General features: G+C 48.9%; 1 protein-coding gene across 5 annotated transcripts in view; it reads left to right on the top strand.

The window, feature by feature from the left end:
- Positions 1 to 17,755, top strand: part of TBL1X (transducin beta like 1 X-linked) — a 234,818-nt gene extending 217,063 nt beyond the window's left edge. For 4 of the 5 annotated variants that reach the window (XM_017862668.1, XM_017862670.1, XM_017862669.1 and 1 more), the window contains 6 exons: positions 3,299 to 3,420; positions 7,279 to 7,353; positions 7,664 to 7,791; positions 9,615 to 9,780; positions 12,939 to 13,040; positions 14,241 to 15,278. In XM_017862668.1, coding sequence (XP_017718157.1) covers positions 3,299 to 3,420; positions 7,279 to 7,353; positions 7,664 to 7,791; positions 9,615 to 9,780; positions 12,939 to 13,040; positions 14,241 to 14,267 — 620 coding nt within the window. In that variant the 3' untranslated portion in view covers positions 14,268 to 15,278. Of the gene's footprint in view, positions 1 to 3,298; positions 3,421 to 7,278; positions 7,354 to 7,663; positions 7,792 to 9,614; positions 9,781 to 12,938; positions 13,041 to 14,240 lie in introns of all 5 variants that reach the window. The other variant, XM_017862666.1, reaches the window with a different exon arrangement.
- Positions 17,756 to 18,104: the final 349 nt, after the last annotated feature.

Genomic DNA, 18,104 nt, shown 5'->3' with positions numbered 1-18,104 from the left:
AAAAAAAAAAAAAAAAAAAAAAAAAAAAAAAAAAAACCTCTTAATGTTTTAAGAGAGTTTACAAATTTGTGCTGGGCCACATTCAAAGCCATCCTGGGCCGCAGGTTGAACCAGCTTGCTTTAGATGGAGGAGTCATCAGATGCTGGTCGCCATCTCCTGGACCGCTCGCCAAATTGTCACATTTCCAGGTATATTAATCACACGCCCAAGTGCAGAGGCCGGACCAGAAGTTTGCTGTTTAGCTGAGGTGATGTTGTAAATGAGAACCAAGAAAATGCGTCAAGAACCGTGGGGCTGTCACGAAACACGCTGCTGGGGATGGAACAAAAGAGAGATGATCTCAGATGTGGAAAAGACCACTGCTGACACCCGCGTCCTCCCACCCACACCTTCCGCCTGGTGGGGCAACTGGATGGGGAAGCGAATGGGGTTCCTGTGCTTATGAAGGATAAACACATGGAAGGTTGCACCTCTTAAAGACCAAGGAAGGGCAGGGGCAATCGATGGTTAGCATTCAGAGAAAGTTGGATTCTTCTCAGTTCAGTGCTGCCTGGCTTTAAGAAACACACGTGGCTGGGTGTGTTGGCTCATTCCTGTAATCCCAGCACTTTGGGAGGCCAAAGTGGGAGAATCACTTGAGCCCAGGATTTTGAGACCAGCCAGGGCAATACACCAAAACCTCATCTCTGCCAAAAACATCTTTGAAAATGAGCCGGGCATTTTCAGTGGTGGCGTGCACCTGTCGTCCCAGCTACTAGAGAGGCTGAGGTGGGAGAATCACCTGATCCCAGGAGATTGAGGGTACAATGAGCCAAGACTGTGCCACTGCACTCCAGCTTGGGTGACAAGAGCGAGATCCTGTCTCAAAAAAAAAAGAAATTTACTGGGCGTGGTGGCACACATGTATAGTCCCAGCTACTCGAGAGGCTAAGACAGGAGGACTGCTTGAGCCCAGGAGTTTGAGGCTGCAGTGAGCTGCGATTGTGCCACTACACTCCAGCCTGGGCAACAGCAAGACTTTATCTCCAAGAAAAAAACAAAAAACACATATGAGTTTCTGTATTGGTCGATCAGTAAGGACATGGTGGCCAGAGCCTAGCAGAAGCTAACCCTCTCTTTACCCTAGAAGCAGTGCTTCATTATTGGCTAATTCAGTGTTTGCAGCTACCTTGGAGAACGTAACTTGGCAAATAACAGAATGGACCCTAGTATCTAGGAAAACCAATGAGAGTTCTTGGCTGGGCAGACTTGTAGAGTTGCCCTAACCCCGCCTCCTCTCCTGGGGGCATCATGGAGCGCACTCAGTAGCTTAAAGTAATTTCCATGGGCTTGCATGGGAAGCGCAGGATTGCGAGAGGTGGTCAGATGCAAACGACTAGCTCTTGAAACCCCAAGCTCCCTGCCCCGTAAGACATTACCCCCTTAAATTGGCATGAACTTAAATTGGCCCTTCCCTCCATTTCACATGTAATGGAGCACAGTACGTTTCACATCCCTAAGTCATTCCCTTTGATAGCCGGGGTTCCGGACACAGGGCTGGTTGTGGATGTCCTCTCTGCAAAAGAAGCCTCATGATGATCCTTAGTAAGAGGGTGGGGTTGCTCAGAGCCTTCAGGGGAAGGGAAGAGATCACCAGAGAAGCTGCCTCTTCCCCTGTGCCCTCCCGTCTCAGCATTGCATGGCCTTTTCTGCTGCTCATCAGTTCTCTGGCATGAGGTGGGAAGAAGCCCGGGGAACGTGATCTGCTGCTTTGGCCCCCACGGTGGAAAGAGACCAGAGACCTGAGCACAGCGCCCTTGCTGGCCCCTAGGAATGCGGGTGACCCCTGCAGCCCGTGGACGCCTGAGAGAAGTTGGAACAGATGCTCGCTGCCAGCCACAGACCCACTCTTTGCTAGAGGACAGGAGTGAGCAGTTGAAGCCACGCTTCCCCAGAAACAGAAGAGGATGAGAGTGCACGGTGGCCGCCACCGTGGGACCTTCCACACCTCCAGTGCACTCCCTGTCCCAGGCACTGCTGATCCCCTGAGATGCCTCGTCTCGCTCCCCCTTGTCTGGGGTTACTGGCAACATCCACATGTGTAGCTGAAACTCCAGGAAACCGTCAGCCTGCAGCTGCACGTCAGTAAAGAGGCAGAACGAGGAATGTGGTCCAGTTGCTAGTACTTCAGCACCCTTGCTGTCACCTGTGCTTCCAGTGCCTCTCAGGGCATGGTCCAGCCCTGTGGAGTCAGACACTCTGAGGACAGAACCAGGGCCTGGCTTTTAACGAGTGCCCTGGCCATTTTGGTACATTGGGAAGTTGTTGGATTCCCAGCTGCCATCCTAGAAAAGAAATCAGAAGGTAGAGAATGAGACCCATAGCTGTAACTAAACGACAAGGGGAGGTCAGCTCCCCGTTGTTCTGTCTTTGTGACCCTGAGCCACCTGGACTTGGAAAGACGCAAAGTCAGGGAGGGTGTTGGTCACAGGCCCTGAAGCGCGCGTCCCATTTCATCCCCAAAGGGGTTCTCATTGACTCTAATTATCCCATAGTTAAGGGGATGCCTTAATGTGTTACGGGAGAGTATTTTTCATATTGAGGTATCATGAACATAGGACATGAACTCTTTCCTATTTTCTCCTCTCTGTCTAAAATCACATCAAATCAGCTCACTGTAGCAGTGCCGCTGGAAGCAGCAAGGTACAGAGCAGGCAGGGCGGCCCTCTCACCTGCCCTTCTTAACTGTGCCATGGGAGCGGGAGATTCTGCAAGCCGTGGGGTGCAGGAAGTGTCATGGAGCCTCTCTCCCAGGACGTCTTGTCATCCCTGCCAACATGGCAGGAGAGGGTCTTTAAAGTCTTAGAAAGAAAGAAAGACTGTGTTCACACTTGAGACGTTTTTATCATGTCAGTAAATGGGGCTTCTTGGCTGGGTGCAATGGCTCACACCTATAACCCTAACACTTTTGGGAGGCCGAGGCGGGTGGATACTTTGAAGTCAGGAGTTCAAGGCCATCCTGGGCAATATAGCAAGAATTCATCTCTACAAAAAGAAAAAAGTTAAATTAGCCACGCGTGGTGGCATGCGCTATTCGAGAGGCTGAGGTGGGTGGATCCCTTGAGCCCAGGAATTCTAGGCTGCAGTGAGCCATGATCGCACCACTACACTCCAGCCTGGGTGACAGAGCAGGCCCTGTCTCTAGAATAAATAAATAAGTAAACTAAAGAGGCTTCTTGACTGTGCTGTTCATTATTGTAAATCCATGGAGCTGTGCACACAGTGAATAACTGCAGATGTCCTCCCTCCCTGCTGCAGCGCCTGCCCTTGATGTGGACTGGCAGAACAACACGACCTTTGCCTCCTGTAGCACAGACATGTGTATCCATGTGTGCAGGCTCGGCTGTGACCGCCCAGTCAAAACCTTCCAGGGACACACAGTAAGTGAGAGTTCTTGTCACTGGTCTCGAGTTCGTGAGAATGTGATGTGGGAGCCGATTCTTGTGTGCCTGGAATTAAAAGATACTGCAGCAGCAGACCAGCTCTTCTGTGCCCCTTGGCTATTTGAGCTGTCATGGTTACCCCGTGGTAACCATGGTGGTTGGATTGACCCAGTTTGGGGTCAGCAGTGAGAAGTTCGCTCAGAAATGACCTAGATGGTGGATTTGGCAGCAAAGCCTTTAAGGTAGCTATGAGAAACATGTAGAGGACATCAAGGAAACAGTGCTCACAATGAATGAATAGACGGGGCACATCTGCAGTGAATGGAAAAAGATACGTCATTAAAAAACAAATGGAGACTAAGTGTGGTGGCTTATGCCTATAATCCCAGCACTTTGGGAGTCTGAGGCCAGAGGATTGCTTGAGGCCAGGAGTTTGAGGCCAGCCTGGGCAACATAGCAAGACTCTGTCTCTACAAAAAAATTTTAAAAAGTAGCTAGTTGCGTATGATGACGCACACCTGTAGTCACATCTCAGGAGATGAAGGCTGCAGTGAGTTACGATAGCACGACTGCACTCCAGCCTAGGCAACAGAGCAAGACCCTGTTTCTTTAAAACATAAAAAAAAAAAGGAATTGAGAACTGAGAAATACAATGTTTGAAATGAAAGTTTTAATAGGTGGGGTATATTAGGCAGTTCTCAATTCTCTCATTGCTCTAAGGAAATACCTGAGACTGGGTAATTTATGAGACAGGAGGTTTAACTGGCTCACAGTTCTTCAGGCTATACAGGAAGCATGGCAGCATCTGCTTCTGGGGAGGTTTCAGGAAGCTTCCAACCATGGCGGGAGGTGAAGCAGGAGCAGGCATCACACATGACCAGAGCAGGGGCAAGAGGTGGGAGGAGTGGCAGATGATCCAGACACCTCACACCAGGCACCACCTCTGCATCGGGGATGACAATTCCACCTGAGATTTGGGTGGGGACACAGATCTAAACCACATCAGTGTTTACCAGCAGGTGGGAGATTGCGGAAGTAAGGTTAGAGAGCATAGAAATTGGCCAATTTGAAGAATAGATAAAAGATCGAAAAATTGCATAAAGGCTTAATGACTTACGGGACAATATCAGGGACCCTAAACCTATATGTGTGATGGGGAGAGAAGAAAGAATGGAACAGAAAAATCATGTGAGGCACTAACGGCCAAGTTTTCCTAAATTTGGTGGAAAACATCAACATTTAATCCAAGAAGCTCAGCGAATTTCAAGCAGAACAAATATAAACAGAACCACACCTGTCCACCTAGGCATATGGTCATCAAACACCAGAATCAATGACAGAGAAAATCCTAAAGGCAAGCAGAGGCTGACAACAAAAACCCATGATATACCAGGGAACAACAGTGTGAACAACAGCTGACTTAGCAAATTCCTTAGAGTGGTCATGTCGCCTCTGAGGGCTTCCCGGTCGTTCACCAAATCTCTCTCAGATTAGCCAGTTTCTATGGTCTCTAACCTTCTACAATCTCCAATCTGCTGGTAAACCCATTCACTAGCCTCGACCTCCAACCTTGACAGGAGGAGAAGGCCTCCCTTTCCTGGGCCACCTGGGCTAGTGTCCAAAAACGCCCTGTACCTCTGTCCTCCCAACGACACATACAGCCAAGCACCTTGACCCACGCTGAGCCTTGCCTGGAACCACAGCAGAATCCTCCCCACTCTCCAGGCCCATTCACGTATCCTCTGCATGCCCTGGGGAGGATTCATGGCACCCCTTGAGCTCCCATTGACCACGTGAATGCCATAGCCCTGGCAGTAGCTGCTGGCCTGCATGTCTGCCTCTCCCAGAAAATGCAGAGTGCATCAACGCTGGGACCATGGCATCTTGCCTTTCTCTCACTAGCACCCAGAATATCTCCGCGGTGGCGGGGGGTTCCCTGTTAAAGCAGGGGAGGATGATCACAGTCCCTGGAGATTTGCCATCGTGCCACTAACTTAACTGATGTAAATTCCCTTGTCCTCATTCCCCTAGTGTCTACCTCTCCCTGCCCCTGGCCCAGGGGTCCCTGTCCCAAAGGAAGGCGCTTTTGGAGCATAGGCACCTATCGTCCTGTTAACATCTGTTTGGCTCCAAACTGACTCTCTTGTCCCAGTCTAAACTTATTTCTCCTCTAACCCTGGACTATCTGCAAATTTTTAACAGCTGCACACACTATCTGTGGTTCCCAGGTGTCCTGCCCAGGCCCTTGCTACCAGCACAGGCCTTGGCCCTTTAAGTGGGTCTTAATGCAGCTAATGGCCCTGAACAAAGCTCTAGCTCAGTGGGGTGGAGTGGAGACCCATGAGCCAGCTCTGGAGGTGGCCCAGGAACTTGGGCTTGCATTGCAGAGCGAGGGATCCACTCCCAGGAAGTTATTTGTTCCTTTGCGTTGGTTTGGCTAGGGACAGCCCATGGTGACCAGCTCCACATTCCTGGGCCCGTAGGTTTTCCTCTGAACGGCTGCAGTCAGAGCCACCCTTGCTGGCCTTGGCATACACATTTCACCCTCGCAGACACCTATGCGTGCGTGTACTCACACCCCTCAGCTCCCTCTCCAGCATGAGTGTGAAATTAGTTAATTGTTAGGCCGGGACAGCAGGTGTCACATAGTGGGACTGTACTGGATATATGGGGCCCGAGGGAGCCCCAGGCTGGTATGCCATGTCCCCTCATTTCTCCTGGGCAGGCTGTTCCCCAGCTGAGCCTTTGCCACAGGTGGTTCTTTTATACATGCCTGTCTCGGGAGTGTCCCTGTCTCCCTTGGCCCCCGGGTACATTCATTCACCTTTATTCTCCAGGGTTTAGTCTCGTGGTCCCCAGGTGTCCTAAGTCTGCGCTTTTTGCTACCTAGCTGTGCTGATCATGAGCCCCAAGCCAGGATTTTGCCTGTGCCGTGTGTGTTTGTGCCACTCAGCACTTGCCTCTCACTGTCCTCGCACATGTGTGTCCACCTGTGTGTGCATTTGGGTCGCCCACCTTCCACCTGGATCAGCCCTAACCCCGCTTGAACTCCACAATAGCTGAAGGTTCACTTCTCGTGTTTACCCCTCCCTCCATCTCCACTCGCCTGCAGGAGAGAAATACCTTCTAATGGGTGTGGTCACGGGGAGGAACTGTTGCACTAAAAGTGTGTAAGAGGCCTGGCATGGTGGCTCACACCTGTAATCCCAGCACTTTGGGAGGTCGAAGTGGGAGGATCGCTTGAGCCCAAGAGTTCAAGACCAGCTTGGGCAACCCCGTCTCTATAAAAACACCATACATACATACATACATACATACATACATACATACATACATGGCATGGTGGTGCCTGCTTGTAGTCCCAGCTACTTCGGGGGCTGAGGCAGGAGGATTGCTTGAGCTCAAGAGGTTCATGCCGCAAGGACCTGTGATCCTGCCGCTGCACTCCAGCCTGGGAGACAGAGTGATACCCTGTCTGAAAAAGAAAAGTGCATAGGAAAGTGATTTTCAAAGGCCAATTTAAAAAGTGACTGGTTTTACTGGTTTTATTTGCTGCGTATTATGGTATGTGAATTCTTCGCTTGCCTTCCTTCCTAGCAGGGAAGGTTTTTTTCTTAACGAAATATGGATGAGGGTGGCTGGTGATGTGTGGTATAGGGCTGTGGTTTTATATAAATAAAAAAGGCAAAGTGAGAAAAGAGGAAACTAGACGGCTGGTTGGGCTGTGCTCTTGGATGTCAGGGTGAACCGAAGACCTTCTGCAGTGACGGTGACGCACTGCTGCCCCCTGCTGGAAGGCGACCTCATCTGCTCACAGGCCCTGATGTCTTTTTCAGACTCTCTGCTCTCTTTCAGAACGAAGTCAACGCCATCAAATGGGATCCTTCTGGAATGTTGCTGGCCTCCTGCTCGGATGACATGACATTGAAGGTAGAGTCAGCATGGCAAGGGGTGGGCTGTTTAATCCCAGACAACCCCAGGCACTTGATGCCGGTCTCACAGTCACTCTTCCATGAGGATTATTTATTACTGACCACCCTCCCTTCCTCTGTCATCCGGTGAACTTCGATTTCTCAGTCGTGGTTCCACTGAGAATCCCAGCCTCCCCACAGCCTTTCTCGTCACTGTGCACCCCCGACCCTGCCATGGGCCCCATGTGCGCCCCCAGGAGGAATGATTGCACATCGTTCCCGGATGTAGGGAAGGCTTTTGCTCATGTTGTGGCTGCTGTATTCTGTAGATCTGGAGCATGAAACAGGAGGTGTGCATCCACGATCTTCAGGCTCACAATAAAGAGATCTACACCATCAAGTGGAGCCCCACCGGGCCCGCCACCAGCAACCCAAACTCCAACATCATGTTGGCAAGGTAAGGGCAGGCGGCACAGCCAGCACAGCTCTGTGCTACGCAAAGACAACAGGAAATTTTGCTAAAGCGTTTCCACGCCCATGTGTTGAAGCCCTTCAGAGGAAGCAAAGTGGTAGCTCACTTTGAAGGGGCCAGGATAGAATTATCGAGTAACACCTGCCTTTGAGGTAAGGATGGTTTTGAGTCAGGCAACAGTGGCTTATGCCTATAATCTCAGCACTCTGGGAGGCCGAGGCAGGAGGACAGCTTCAGCCCAAGAGTTCAAGATCAGCCTGGGCAACACAGTGAAGCCCCGTCTCTACAAAAATTAGCCAGGCGTGGTGGCCTGTGCCTGTAGTCCCAGCTACTCAGGAGGCTGAGGCAGGAAGATGGCTTTGAGCCCAGGAGATTGAGGCTGCAGTGCGCAGTGATCACACCACTGCACTCCAGCCTGGGTGACAGAGCAAGACCATGTCTCTAAACAAAAAGAAGAAGTAGAAAAAAAAACCCACCCAACATGAAACATGACTGCAGAGCCACAGCTGAGGGGCAGCAAGCCAGGCAGCACCAACTCTTGTTGACAGTGCTCGAATTAAGGTCCTCTCTTAGAGAGGACAGGATGGAATTCCTGCATCCACTGAGAGATGGAACCAAAAAAGCAACAGATAGGCCATAATTCTCATATTTCAAGTAATTGTCATAAAACCCACTTAAATAACTGTAATATAGTACTACACACGCGAGTCATTTTGTGATGACTCAGAAGGTGCTTTTGCGTCACATGGTACTATTAGGAACATAAATTACCCTTTTAGTCAGCAAGTATAAAAGGGGCATCCTGGTACCTAGTGGGTCCCTGTTGAAAGAAAGCCAGATAATAGCTTTGTGATAGATATTGCTGTTTTAAATTTGAAAATAACTAAAATTTGCAGCTTTCAATCATGTGATTACATATGTGGGTGTGATTGTATTTTAATTCTTGTTTGATTAAATCTTTTTTTTCTTTTTAGAGACAGGGTCTCCCTATGTTACCCAGGCTGGTCTTCAACTCCTGGCTTTAAGTGATCTTCCCACCTCGGCCTCCCAAAGCACTAGGATTACAGGCATGGTCTGCTGTACCTGGCCTAAAAAGTTTTTTAAATGTTTATTCACTTAATTTGCTGTTTTTCCAAATACGGCTATCTGTATTAATTTAGTTAGTAATAACATGTCATGTTTTAAATTGTAGGGGCATTTTAGGAAACTTGGTAAATATTCTACAAAAATATTTACCATTTATGTGTATAGAAAACATAGAAACAGGGCTGGGCGCAGTGGCATACACCTGCAATCCCAACAGTTTGGTAGGGTGAGGCAGGAGGACCTCTTGAGCCCAGAGGTTCAAGACCAGCCGGGGCAACACAGTGAAACCCCGTCTCTATAAAAAAATAAAAAAATAAAAATTAGCTGAGCGTGGACCTATGGTTGCAGCTTCTCTGCTGAGGCTGAGGCGGGAGGATCACTTGAGCCCAGGAGTTCGAGGCTGCAGTGAGTCATGATCGCGCCACTGCACTCCAGCCTGGGCAACACAGTAAGACCCCATTTCAAAAAAAAAGGCAGAAACAAATGTAGATATCAAATTGTTTCCCTAATACGACCATTAAAGCTTTTTTCTGTTGAATGACTATGGCTTTGTTTTTAATACTTGGAAGTTATATTTTAGAAGACAAGAAACCCCTCAGTTGATGGTCTTTTGAAGCATAAAAGCTGGGAGAAGCAGCTCCCGGAGATGCGATACATGTTATGGAGGACTGTTTGAAACCACCATGTGTACATGATTTTGCTTTTCTCTCCCGCCTTGCTAGCGCTTCGTTTGATTCTACCGTGCGACTGTGGGACATAGAGCGAGGCGTCTGCACCCACACGCTCACGAAGCATCAGGAGCCCGTCTACAGCGTAGCTTTCAGCCCTGATGGGAAGTACTTGGCCAGCGGATCCTTTGACAAATGCGTCCATATCTGGAATACTCAGGTAAGCTCCCGACCCCTATGCCAAATCCTTTTAGTAAGGGATGCCCAAATAGCCACAATGCCAGTGTCTTGCTTCAGAGCAGTGCCTCGGAGGGAGTTGAGCAAGCCCAGGCTCCCCGGGCAGACCCAAGTGGATGCTGTCCACCTTGCACCCCACCTGGGTTGTGAGCTCTTCCCCCACCAGACACCTCCAGCAGCTCCCCTCCCTGAGGAAGGGCGTCACGTCTGCCGTAATTAGGGCTCTTGGCCATTTGATTCCAAACCCTCACCTTGGCACATGTTCTTCCTTGAAGGAGCCACTGTCTTCTGTTCACTTTTCTGAGTCCATGGCATGAAACCTTCCACCTGCCTCTTCCTCTTCTTAGCAGTTATAATTAAATGCTGCTCTCTAGATACTGAGGTTGGAGGGTGGGAGTGGGGCACCAGCTAATGGGGTCGAGGCCAGCTCCACTTCCTCTGCCCCCACCAGCTCCTGCAGCTCCCCCACGGAGCAGACCAGGGAGTGGGAAGGAATGTGCGCTTGCTGTTGTCATGGCACTTCTGTTTTTCTTTTCTGTTTTGTTTTCTTGTTGTTGTTTTGTGTTTTGTTTTGTTTTGTTTTGTTTTGTTTTGTTTTGTTTTGAAACGGAGTCTCACTCTGTTGACCAGGCTGGAGTGCAGTAGCATGATCTTGGCTCACTGCAACCTTTGCCTCCCAGATTCAAGCGATTCTTCTGCCTCAGCCTCCCGAGTAGCTGGAATTACAGGCACCCGCCATCATGGCCGGCTGATTTTTGTATTTTTAGTAGAGACAGGGTTTCACATGTTGGCCAGGGTGGTCTTGAACTCCTGGCCTCAGGTGATCCGCCCACCTTGGCCTCCCAAAGTGCTGGGATTGCAGGTGTGAGCCACTGCGCTCAACCTCGATTTTTCAAATCAAAGTAGGTTCTGTTTAAGGACATAAGGTATGTCAATATTGGGTTGTCCTTTTAGCAGAGATTGAAAGGACATAGGATTTAAATAAAGGTGGCTGCTGTGGGTATCTTGGGCCACACCTGAGGATAGAAGAATTCAAGCTGTAAAGTGTAGAAATGGATGGGAAGTAGCACTGCATAGCATAAAAGATTGTATAGGGCCATCAGCACTTGATTCTATTCTAAGGGAAGAGAGAGAGGGGATGATATGCTAGGAGCTGTTGAAAATAATGAAGCGGTCCCTTTCGCCTCAGGAGGGAGGAATCACACAGCCTGCCCCTGTCCCCTTTCATCTGCGCTGCCTTCTTGGTCCCTTTTGGCTTGGTTGACATTCAGGTGGATTTACATCCTCAAGTTCATTCCCCCTGTGGACTCATGGGTGATGAGCCCTGTTCACTGGCAAGGGGTCCACTGAGATCACAGGCTTCCCAGGGAGCTCATGTGAACCACATCCTCTCAGGGAGGGAAAGGAAATGGTGGGCCCTGCGTCGAGCCAACCCGATGCCACCCAGCCCCACAGCCCTAGGTAGCCCTCCGGGAAGCACACATCTCAGGACTAGTGTGCAGGTCTCTGTTCATGAAATCCCTGCTAGAAATAGTAATGGGTGGACTTGCAAAAACAACACATCAATTATCAACAAAAATGACATGACCAGTTAGGTATAGCCTGTTAGCAAGAACTCACTGAATTGTTTCAACCCTTTTTTATAAATCAAAGAAATCCTTAGGATTTTTCTTTTTTTTTTGGATCGGAGTTTCACTCTTGTCACCCAGGCTTTAGTACAGTGGCACCATCTCGGCTCACTGCAACCTCCGCCTCCCAGGTTTGAGCGATTCTCCTGCCTCAGCCTCCCGAGTAGCTGGGATTACAGGCATGTGCCACCACCACGCCCGGCTAACTTTTGAATTTTTAGTACAAACAGGGTCTCACCATGTTGGCCAGGCTGGTGTTGAACTCCTGACCCCAGGTGATCCACCCACCTCGGCCTCCTAAAGTGCTGGGATTACAGGCATGAGCCACCATGCCCAGCCAAGAAATCCTTAGGATTTTTCTTAAGAGAAATCTTAAAGCCCACTGTAATCTTTCTCCAAGTATAAAAATACTTATCTATAATACTGCTGACATACACCTTTCTCAGTTCATGGAACACCACCCTTTAAGGAGCCCAGTTGAGCAGAGGATTTGCAACAGCCCTCCTGGTCTCAGTCCTCAGATTTCTCCTGCCTGTCACCATTATTGAATCATGAGTGAAGGTTTATTCTACTCTTTCTCTCTCTTCTATTTTTTAAAATTAATTTTTGTAGAGACGAAGTCTCACTATGTTGCCCAGGCTGGTCTTGAACTCTTGGGCTCAATCAGTCCTCCCGCCTCGGCCTCCCAAAGTGCTGGGATTACAGGGTCAGCCACCTTGCCTGGCCTTATTCAACTCTTTCAAAGGCCTCTACTTCCCCTACCTCTTAGATTTGTCAAGTTAATGCTGTTTTAAACCAGAAACCAGTGGTCTGTGGTGTTTTCCATTACATGTATATTATGCATTTGTTCTTTCAGATGTCCCAAAATAGGTACATTTTAACATCTTGGCATATTAATACATTTAATCGTGAATTACAGTCAATTTCATTGCTACTGGGGTGGGGGTATTCATTATGTTGTATTCATTCAGGTCCTCCAAGGAACAGACACCACAACAGGATTAGATGGGCAAGAGATTTATTGAGGAGCTGTGATGGAAACAGGGAGGGAGGTAGGGGGAAGGGAGAATTCAGACCATAAGGCCAGTCTGACCCTGGGAAGGAGACAGGAAGGGTAGGAAGAGTCAGGGATGGCCCTGCAGGTCGGTAGAAAGTTTTGGCCATGCTGATGGAGAGTCCATGAGCCACTTATCCACCAGATGAGTCTGAGTCTCAGCAGGTGACTGCCATGGTCTCCTGCCTCCGTCAGCCCTCAGCTGGGCGCAACCTCAGAATCCACGCAAATGTGGTGGCAGATTCCACAGGCATAAGTAATCAGGTTTACTCCCTTGGTGGGAAGTCCTAGAGATACATCTCCACAGCCCCCAGAGTCCTTACTAAAAACCCTTAAATTTTACCATGCTTGAAAATGTTCGTGACCAAACATCAGGGCAGGAGGAGCACACATTCTACAGCTGCATCTGTCGCGGGCGCCCCTTGCATCATTGTAAGTGACAGCTGCTTTGCTTTGCAGAGTGGAAATCTCGTCCACAGCTACCGAGGCACTGGCGGCATCTTTGAAGTGTGCTGGAATGCCCGAGGAGACAAAGTGGGTGCCAGCGCATCTGACGGCTCTGTAAGCAGCACCTCTGGTTTGCTGGGGAGTGGGGTGTTGGGGGCAGCGTTCGTGTCCTGAAGGGCCTAGCCCAGTGCCAAAGGAAGCTTCTGGGCTGGATCCCATCTGAGTTTGGTACCACATCTGGGAATGGCCTTCTCCTTGTCCCTTCCAGAATGTCCTTCTAGTCAACATTTTCTCAAATTGTTGGTTCTCAACCAGGGTGATTCTGCACCTCTGAGGACATTAGACAATATCTGGAGCCATTTGAGGTTGTCATTACAGTCATGTGTCACTCAATGATGTTCCGTGTTGGGAAATGTGTCATTAGGCACTTTTATCTTGGTCTGAACATCACAGAGTGACTGACACAAACCTAGATGACAATACCTGTCACACACCTAGGCTGTATGGTAGAGCCTGTTGCTCCCAGGCTACAAACCTGGGCAGCGGGTGGCCATACTGAATACCGTAGGCAACTAGAACACAATGGTAAAAGCATTTGTGCGTCTAGGTCTATCTAAACCTAGAAAAGGTTCAGCAGAAATAGAGTTACAATCTTACAGGACCACTGCGGTCTGTGCGGTGCGTTGTTGCTGGAAATGTCATTATGTGGCCCATGACTGCTTAGATGGGGATGCCACTGGCATCTCGTGGGTGGAGCTTAAGAAGGCTGCTAAACCTCCTACCGTGCACAGGGTGGCCACAGTTGTCACCCATGCTGCGGCTGACGAGCCCAGGCCTCTGGTGGCCATCCTGCAGGTCTCCTGGGCTCTCCTGTCTTCCCATGGGGCATCTGGATTTCTTATTTTCCCCTGGACTTGAGGTTGCCCTGACCTCTGGGGCAAGCGGCATTCTGGCTGACGGGCCAAGTGTCAGTGTAGTCCCCAAATGTTGTCAGAGGCCGTGTGCTTGGGCTCGTGTTGTCATCTGCCCCACCCCCTGCCAGTGGTGTCTGCCACTCTGTTAATTCCTGTCATTACCCTTAACCTGGCCTTTGTGCTCTGTGCCGTTTGCTTCAGTTTGCTCGGTCCGCTGTCCAGATGCCAGTCTGTTATGAGAGCTTCTCTGACCCTTCATGACAATGTTCCAATAAACTTTACTGAGAAACATCAGTGGAGCGCTAGATGGGGCGTGGGGACCGTAGCTTGCCGACTTCTCACTCTAAAGGCATCTTTGTTTTGTCTCTCGAGATGACAGGTGCTTTGTGTTTCCTTCCAGGTTTGTGTTTTGGATCTGCGGAAGTAACCGCAAAATACTATCAAAAAAAGAAAAGAATTCTAATGACCAGCCATGAATGTGTAGGGTTGCAGCTCTGTTCTCCAAAACTGTACAAACTTGACTTGCGTTAGAGTATACTCTGAAACCAACTCGTCTCTGGCTGCAGGAGTCTATATGTTTTCGTAATCTTCATCAAGAAGTTTTTTAAAGGCAAGCAAAAACAGAAGCAAATCATATCAAACGGGGATAGAATGGTTTCCACTGAGGACATTCAGCCTGGGAAGCAGAAAGTCACCAGCTCGAGGCGTGTGGATTGGTTTCCACCCGGAACAGGCTCTGTGATGGCTGAATGGAAAGAAATGTAAAAAGCTGTGCCAAAAAAAAAAAGCAAAATGCTGTGATAAACCAAACAGGGAAGGGGGGAAACCTCCTCCTTGGGATTTTTTTTTTTGTTTTCCCTAACAATTTGGACACTACAGTTGCTCTCACAGGATGTTCAAAGACCAGTTTGTACCGATGACATGTGCAACTTTGTAATCCCAACACTTTCTATTTTCTAGAATCTTCTTTGTTCATTGGGTGGTTTTTCTATCGGCTGGAATTCTATCTTATGGGGGCCTTCCGTCTGAGATGGAAGCTGTCTTGGGCTTGTCGTCTCTTCCCTCTGTTGCTCCCTGCCCCTACCCCTGCCTTTCCACTCTGTCTGGTCAGCTCTGCTTTTTCAGTGCACCCTCAAGAGACGCAGCCCAGTTCACATGAAGACACAGTCTCCCATGGACAGCTTTCCCCTTTCCGCCCTCTCCCACCCTCTTCTCCCCTCGCTCTCGCGCTCGCGCTCGCGCTCGCTTTCTCACTGGCATTCTCTCTCTCTCTCCCCCTCCCTCCCTCCTCCCTCTGTACCTTTCTCATAGTTGCTTCAGATCTTAGGTCTCAAGGGCACTTTGGCGCGTAGTAAGTGCTTTATGTAAGAAGGCAGGGCAGGGGGGCTTTTTACAGGAGAAAAAAATGACTTATAAGAGAAAGAGCCTGGAGTATTTTGGAAAAAAATAATATTTTATGTTAAAACAGTTTTAAAATCTTAAAATGGCCATCAGACATAGAGAGCTTTGTGTGATTCATGTTTTCAAAAGAACTGAAGAAGCCACAGGCAGGGCCTGAGGGAGTCCCTGGCTTTCCCCTCAGCCTCAGGAAAGGTGGTCAGGAAGACTCTGGCTGGACAAGGGTCAGCCTTAGGGGTCAGCAGCGAGATTGCACTGCAGCCAGTGAGGGAGGTCCCAGCCATGCCGGTTGGAAGAAGAACCTTGCATCTTTTGGTGTGTACGCACCTTGGCAGCCAGCAGGAAAGCAGTGAAGAGCCGTGCGCCCTCTGGCCTCAAGGGAGCATTGGCAGAACCATAAGGTACTGCAGAAGCCGTCACAGCTCGGCTGGATTAGGCGTGTTGGCTACGTCTTTCCCACAGCCGTATAATGACCGATGGTCATTTCTCAAAGAGCAGACTTGGCAAGTCCTTGCAGAGCTGACAGTAGAGGCTCCCGCATGTCACTTAGTCTAACGCTGACAGAAACGAATGCAGAAGGAAGATTTTCAGTTCCGAACATGAATTATAGAGCTAGAACGTCGCTAATAATTTCTGCCATCTTTATAATTTCTCTCACAGAAGACTAGGAGAAAGGTCTTTTTTAAATAATCAATCTTTTGCTGTTTTCCAAAATTAAACAAGGCTTTGTGTTCCTAGAAGAGCTTCATTTCAGTGAATCTGGTGACCTTCATCTGCTTGCTGTCATAACCCGACACTGACTTATTTTTTTCATTAGCAAGGGGGAAAAGGCCGAAGGACAAGGGCCTCTTTTCCCGTTGCTTTTCCTGTGGGCAGAAGGGCTGAGGAAGTTGGCCTGGCCCGTGGGGGCTGCTGTGTCACCAGCAGTGGGTAGGGTGCAATCTGCTGTGTGTTCCAGCAGCGAGACGGTGTTCTTGTGAAGGTGGCATCCATCTGCAGAGCCAAAACCCAGCCGTCGGGGAAGGGTCAGGGCTTCCTATGGAACTTGGAATGTACCAGGACCACCTACAAAAGCCAGGTTGCGTTGATCATTCTCAGATCATTGATTGGCCTCCACTTGGGTATGTGAATTATTCATGTCCCAGAAGACCAAAAAGTGCTCTGGTTCTGAGATGAGTATCTTATTCGGGCTCTGTTTCTGAAACGCTTAGCAAAGAAGGTCACAGTGATGTGGAGTCGCCGCACCCATCTTTGAAGATAGCCAGTGTCCCTGGATGAGGTGATGATTTCCCATCCCAAGGACTCCGTTAAGTTTAGGGTACAGTTTGTTGGGGTCCAGAAGACACCATCTCTACCCCCCCCCCCAATACAAATACACTCATCTCTGCAGAGCATCTGCTGTCAAGGGCTAGCCTGTCCTTAGACATGGCTTGTGCTTGACAAACCAGAAACAACTGTGGGATGGTGATGGTGGGATGTGTCGCAAGCGATTCACTAGACAATCTTCACATGAATGTCGGTAGCCAGGGTCTCTCCCAAGGGATGAGTTTAGTCTTGATGAATGTAAACCACATCGGAAATGTTAGGTAGAAACCCGGGCTGGGAGGCCTCGGACCCCAGGCTCCATCCCTGGCTTCCCCAGCCTGCAGCTGCAAGCAAAACCAAGCATGAGATGCAGCTAGCATTCACATCCATCCCCGTTCTCAGCAGGATGACACCATGGACAGCCGTTTCCAGAGCCTCCAGCATTTGCACACCACTACTTAGCCTCTCTGCTGCTGGAATGTTGGTAGAGTCATCCCTGTAATCAAGAAATGGCCTGTGGAATGTTATTGTTCAACGTTGTTTACAGCTCTTAAAACATGGTGAGGAATGCCTAAGTCTTAGTGACCAAACTTGACCTTGAAAGCAGACATAGCATGACAGACCTTCCTGGAGTCTTGGTTGGGTTCAAAGTGACCAAGAGTCAGGTCCAGCACACACCTGGGAAAGGGATGCTGCCCCAAGGGGGACCAAAAGGGCCGGACGTTACAGGGTGAAACCCTCTGACCCCTCGCGACACCATAGGACTTGACTTTTGTTTAGTCTTTCTAAGAAATAGATCATAGAGCCAAGTGAAGTGCACTTTGTCAAATGTAAGGGTCTGCTTTGTTCTTGTTGCTTTTCTCTTTTTTAACCTTTTGTTCCGCCATTTAAAAAAAAAAAAAAAGCTTATGTTTCTTGTCAAATGCAGAAATGTTCCTTCCGCCACTCACTGAAGTTTTGCATTCTGGCTTGTGCAGTTTTTATTGTCTGTGTCAGACGTACAGCCAGACGTGTTCTCTATTGGCATTTTTCCTATTCTGTTCAGATGACATCAACCACCGTTTCATTCCCCCCGCCGCCTGTACTCACCCTCACGCTCTTTGAAGAAAAAAAAAAAATCACCTTGCGTGTTGTAGCTCATTTGTTTCAAGAGAGAATCAACAGATCATATTCAGTGTCTTGAATAAATTGCTCTATTTTGATATTAGAGAACTTGGTGGATGTGCTTTCTTCCTCTCGCCGTGGAACTCTCGGGCCCACATTGACTGAATGACTGAAGAGCTCTGTATTTTCTCCAGAAGGAAGTCCCTTGAGTAGGAAGTACCTTGANAGCCAGACGTGTTCTCTATTGGCATTTTCCTATTCTGTTCAGATGACATCAACCACCGTTTCATTCCCCCCGCCGCCTGTACTCACCCTCACGCTCTTTGAAGAAAAAAAAAAATCACCTTGCGTGTTGTAGCTCATTTGTTTCAAGAGAGAATCAACAGATCATATTCAGTGTCTTGAATAAATTGCTCTATTTTGATATTAGAGAACTTGGTGGATGTGCTTTCTTCCT

The sequence above is a fragment of the Rhinopithecus bieti genome, unplaced genomic scaffold, assembly GCF_001698545.2.
Source record: "Rhinopithecus bieti isolate Rb0 unplaced genomic scaffold, ASM169854v2 scaffold_66091, whole genome shotgun sequence".
Classification (NCBI taxonomy): domain Eukaryota; kingdom Metazoa; phylum Chordata; class Mammalia; order Primates; family Cercopithecidae; genus Rhinopithecus; species Rhinopithecus bieti.
This window is presented reverse-complemented; position numbering and strand designations above follow the sequence as displayed.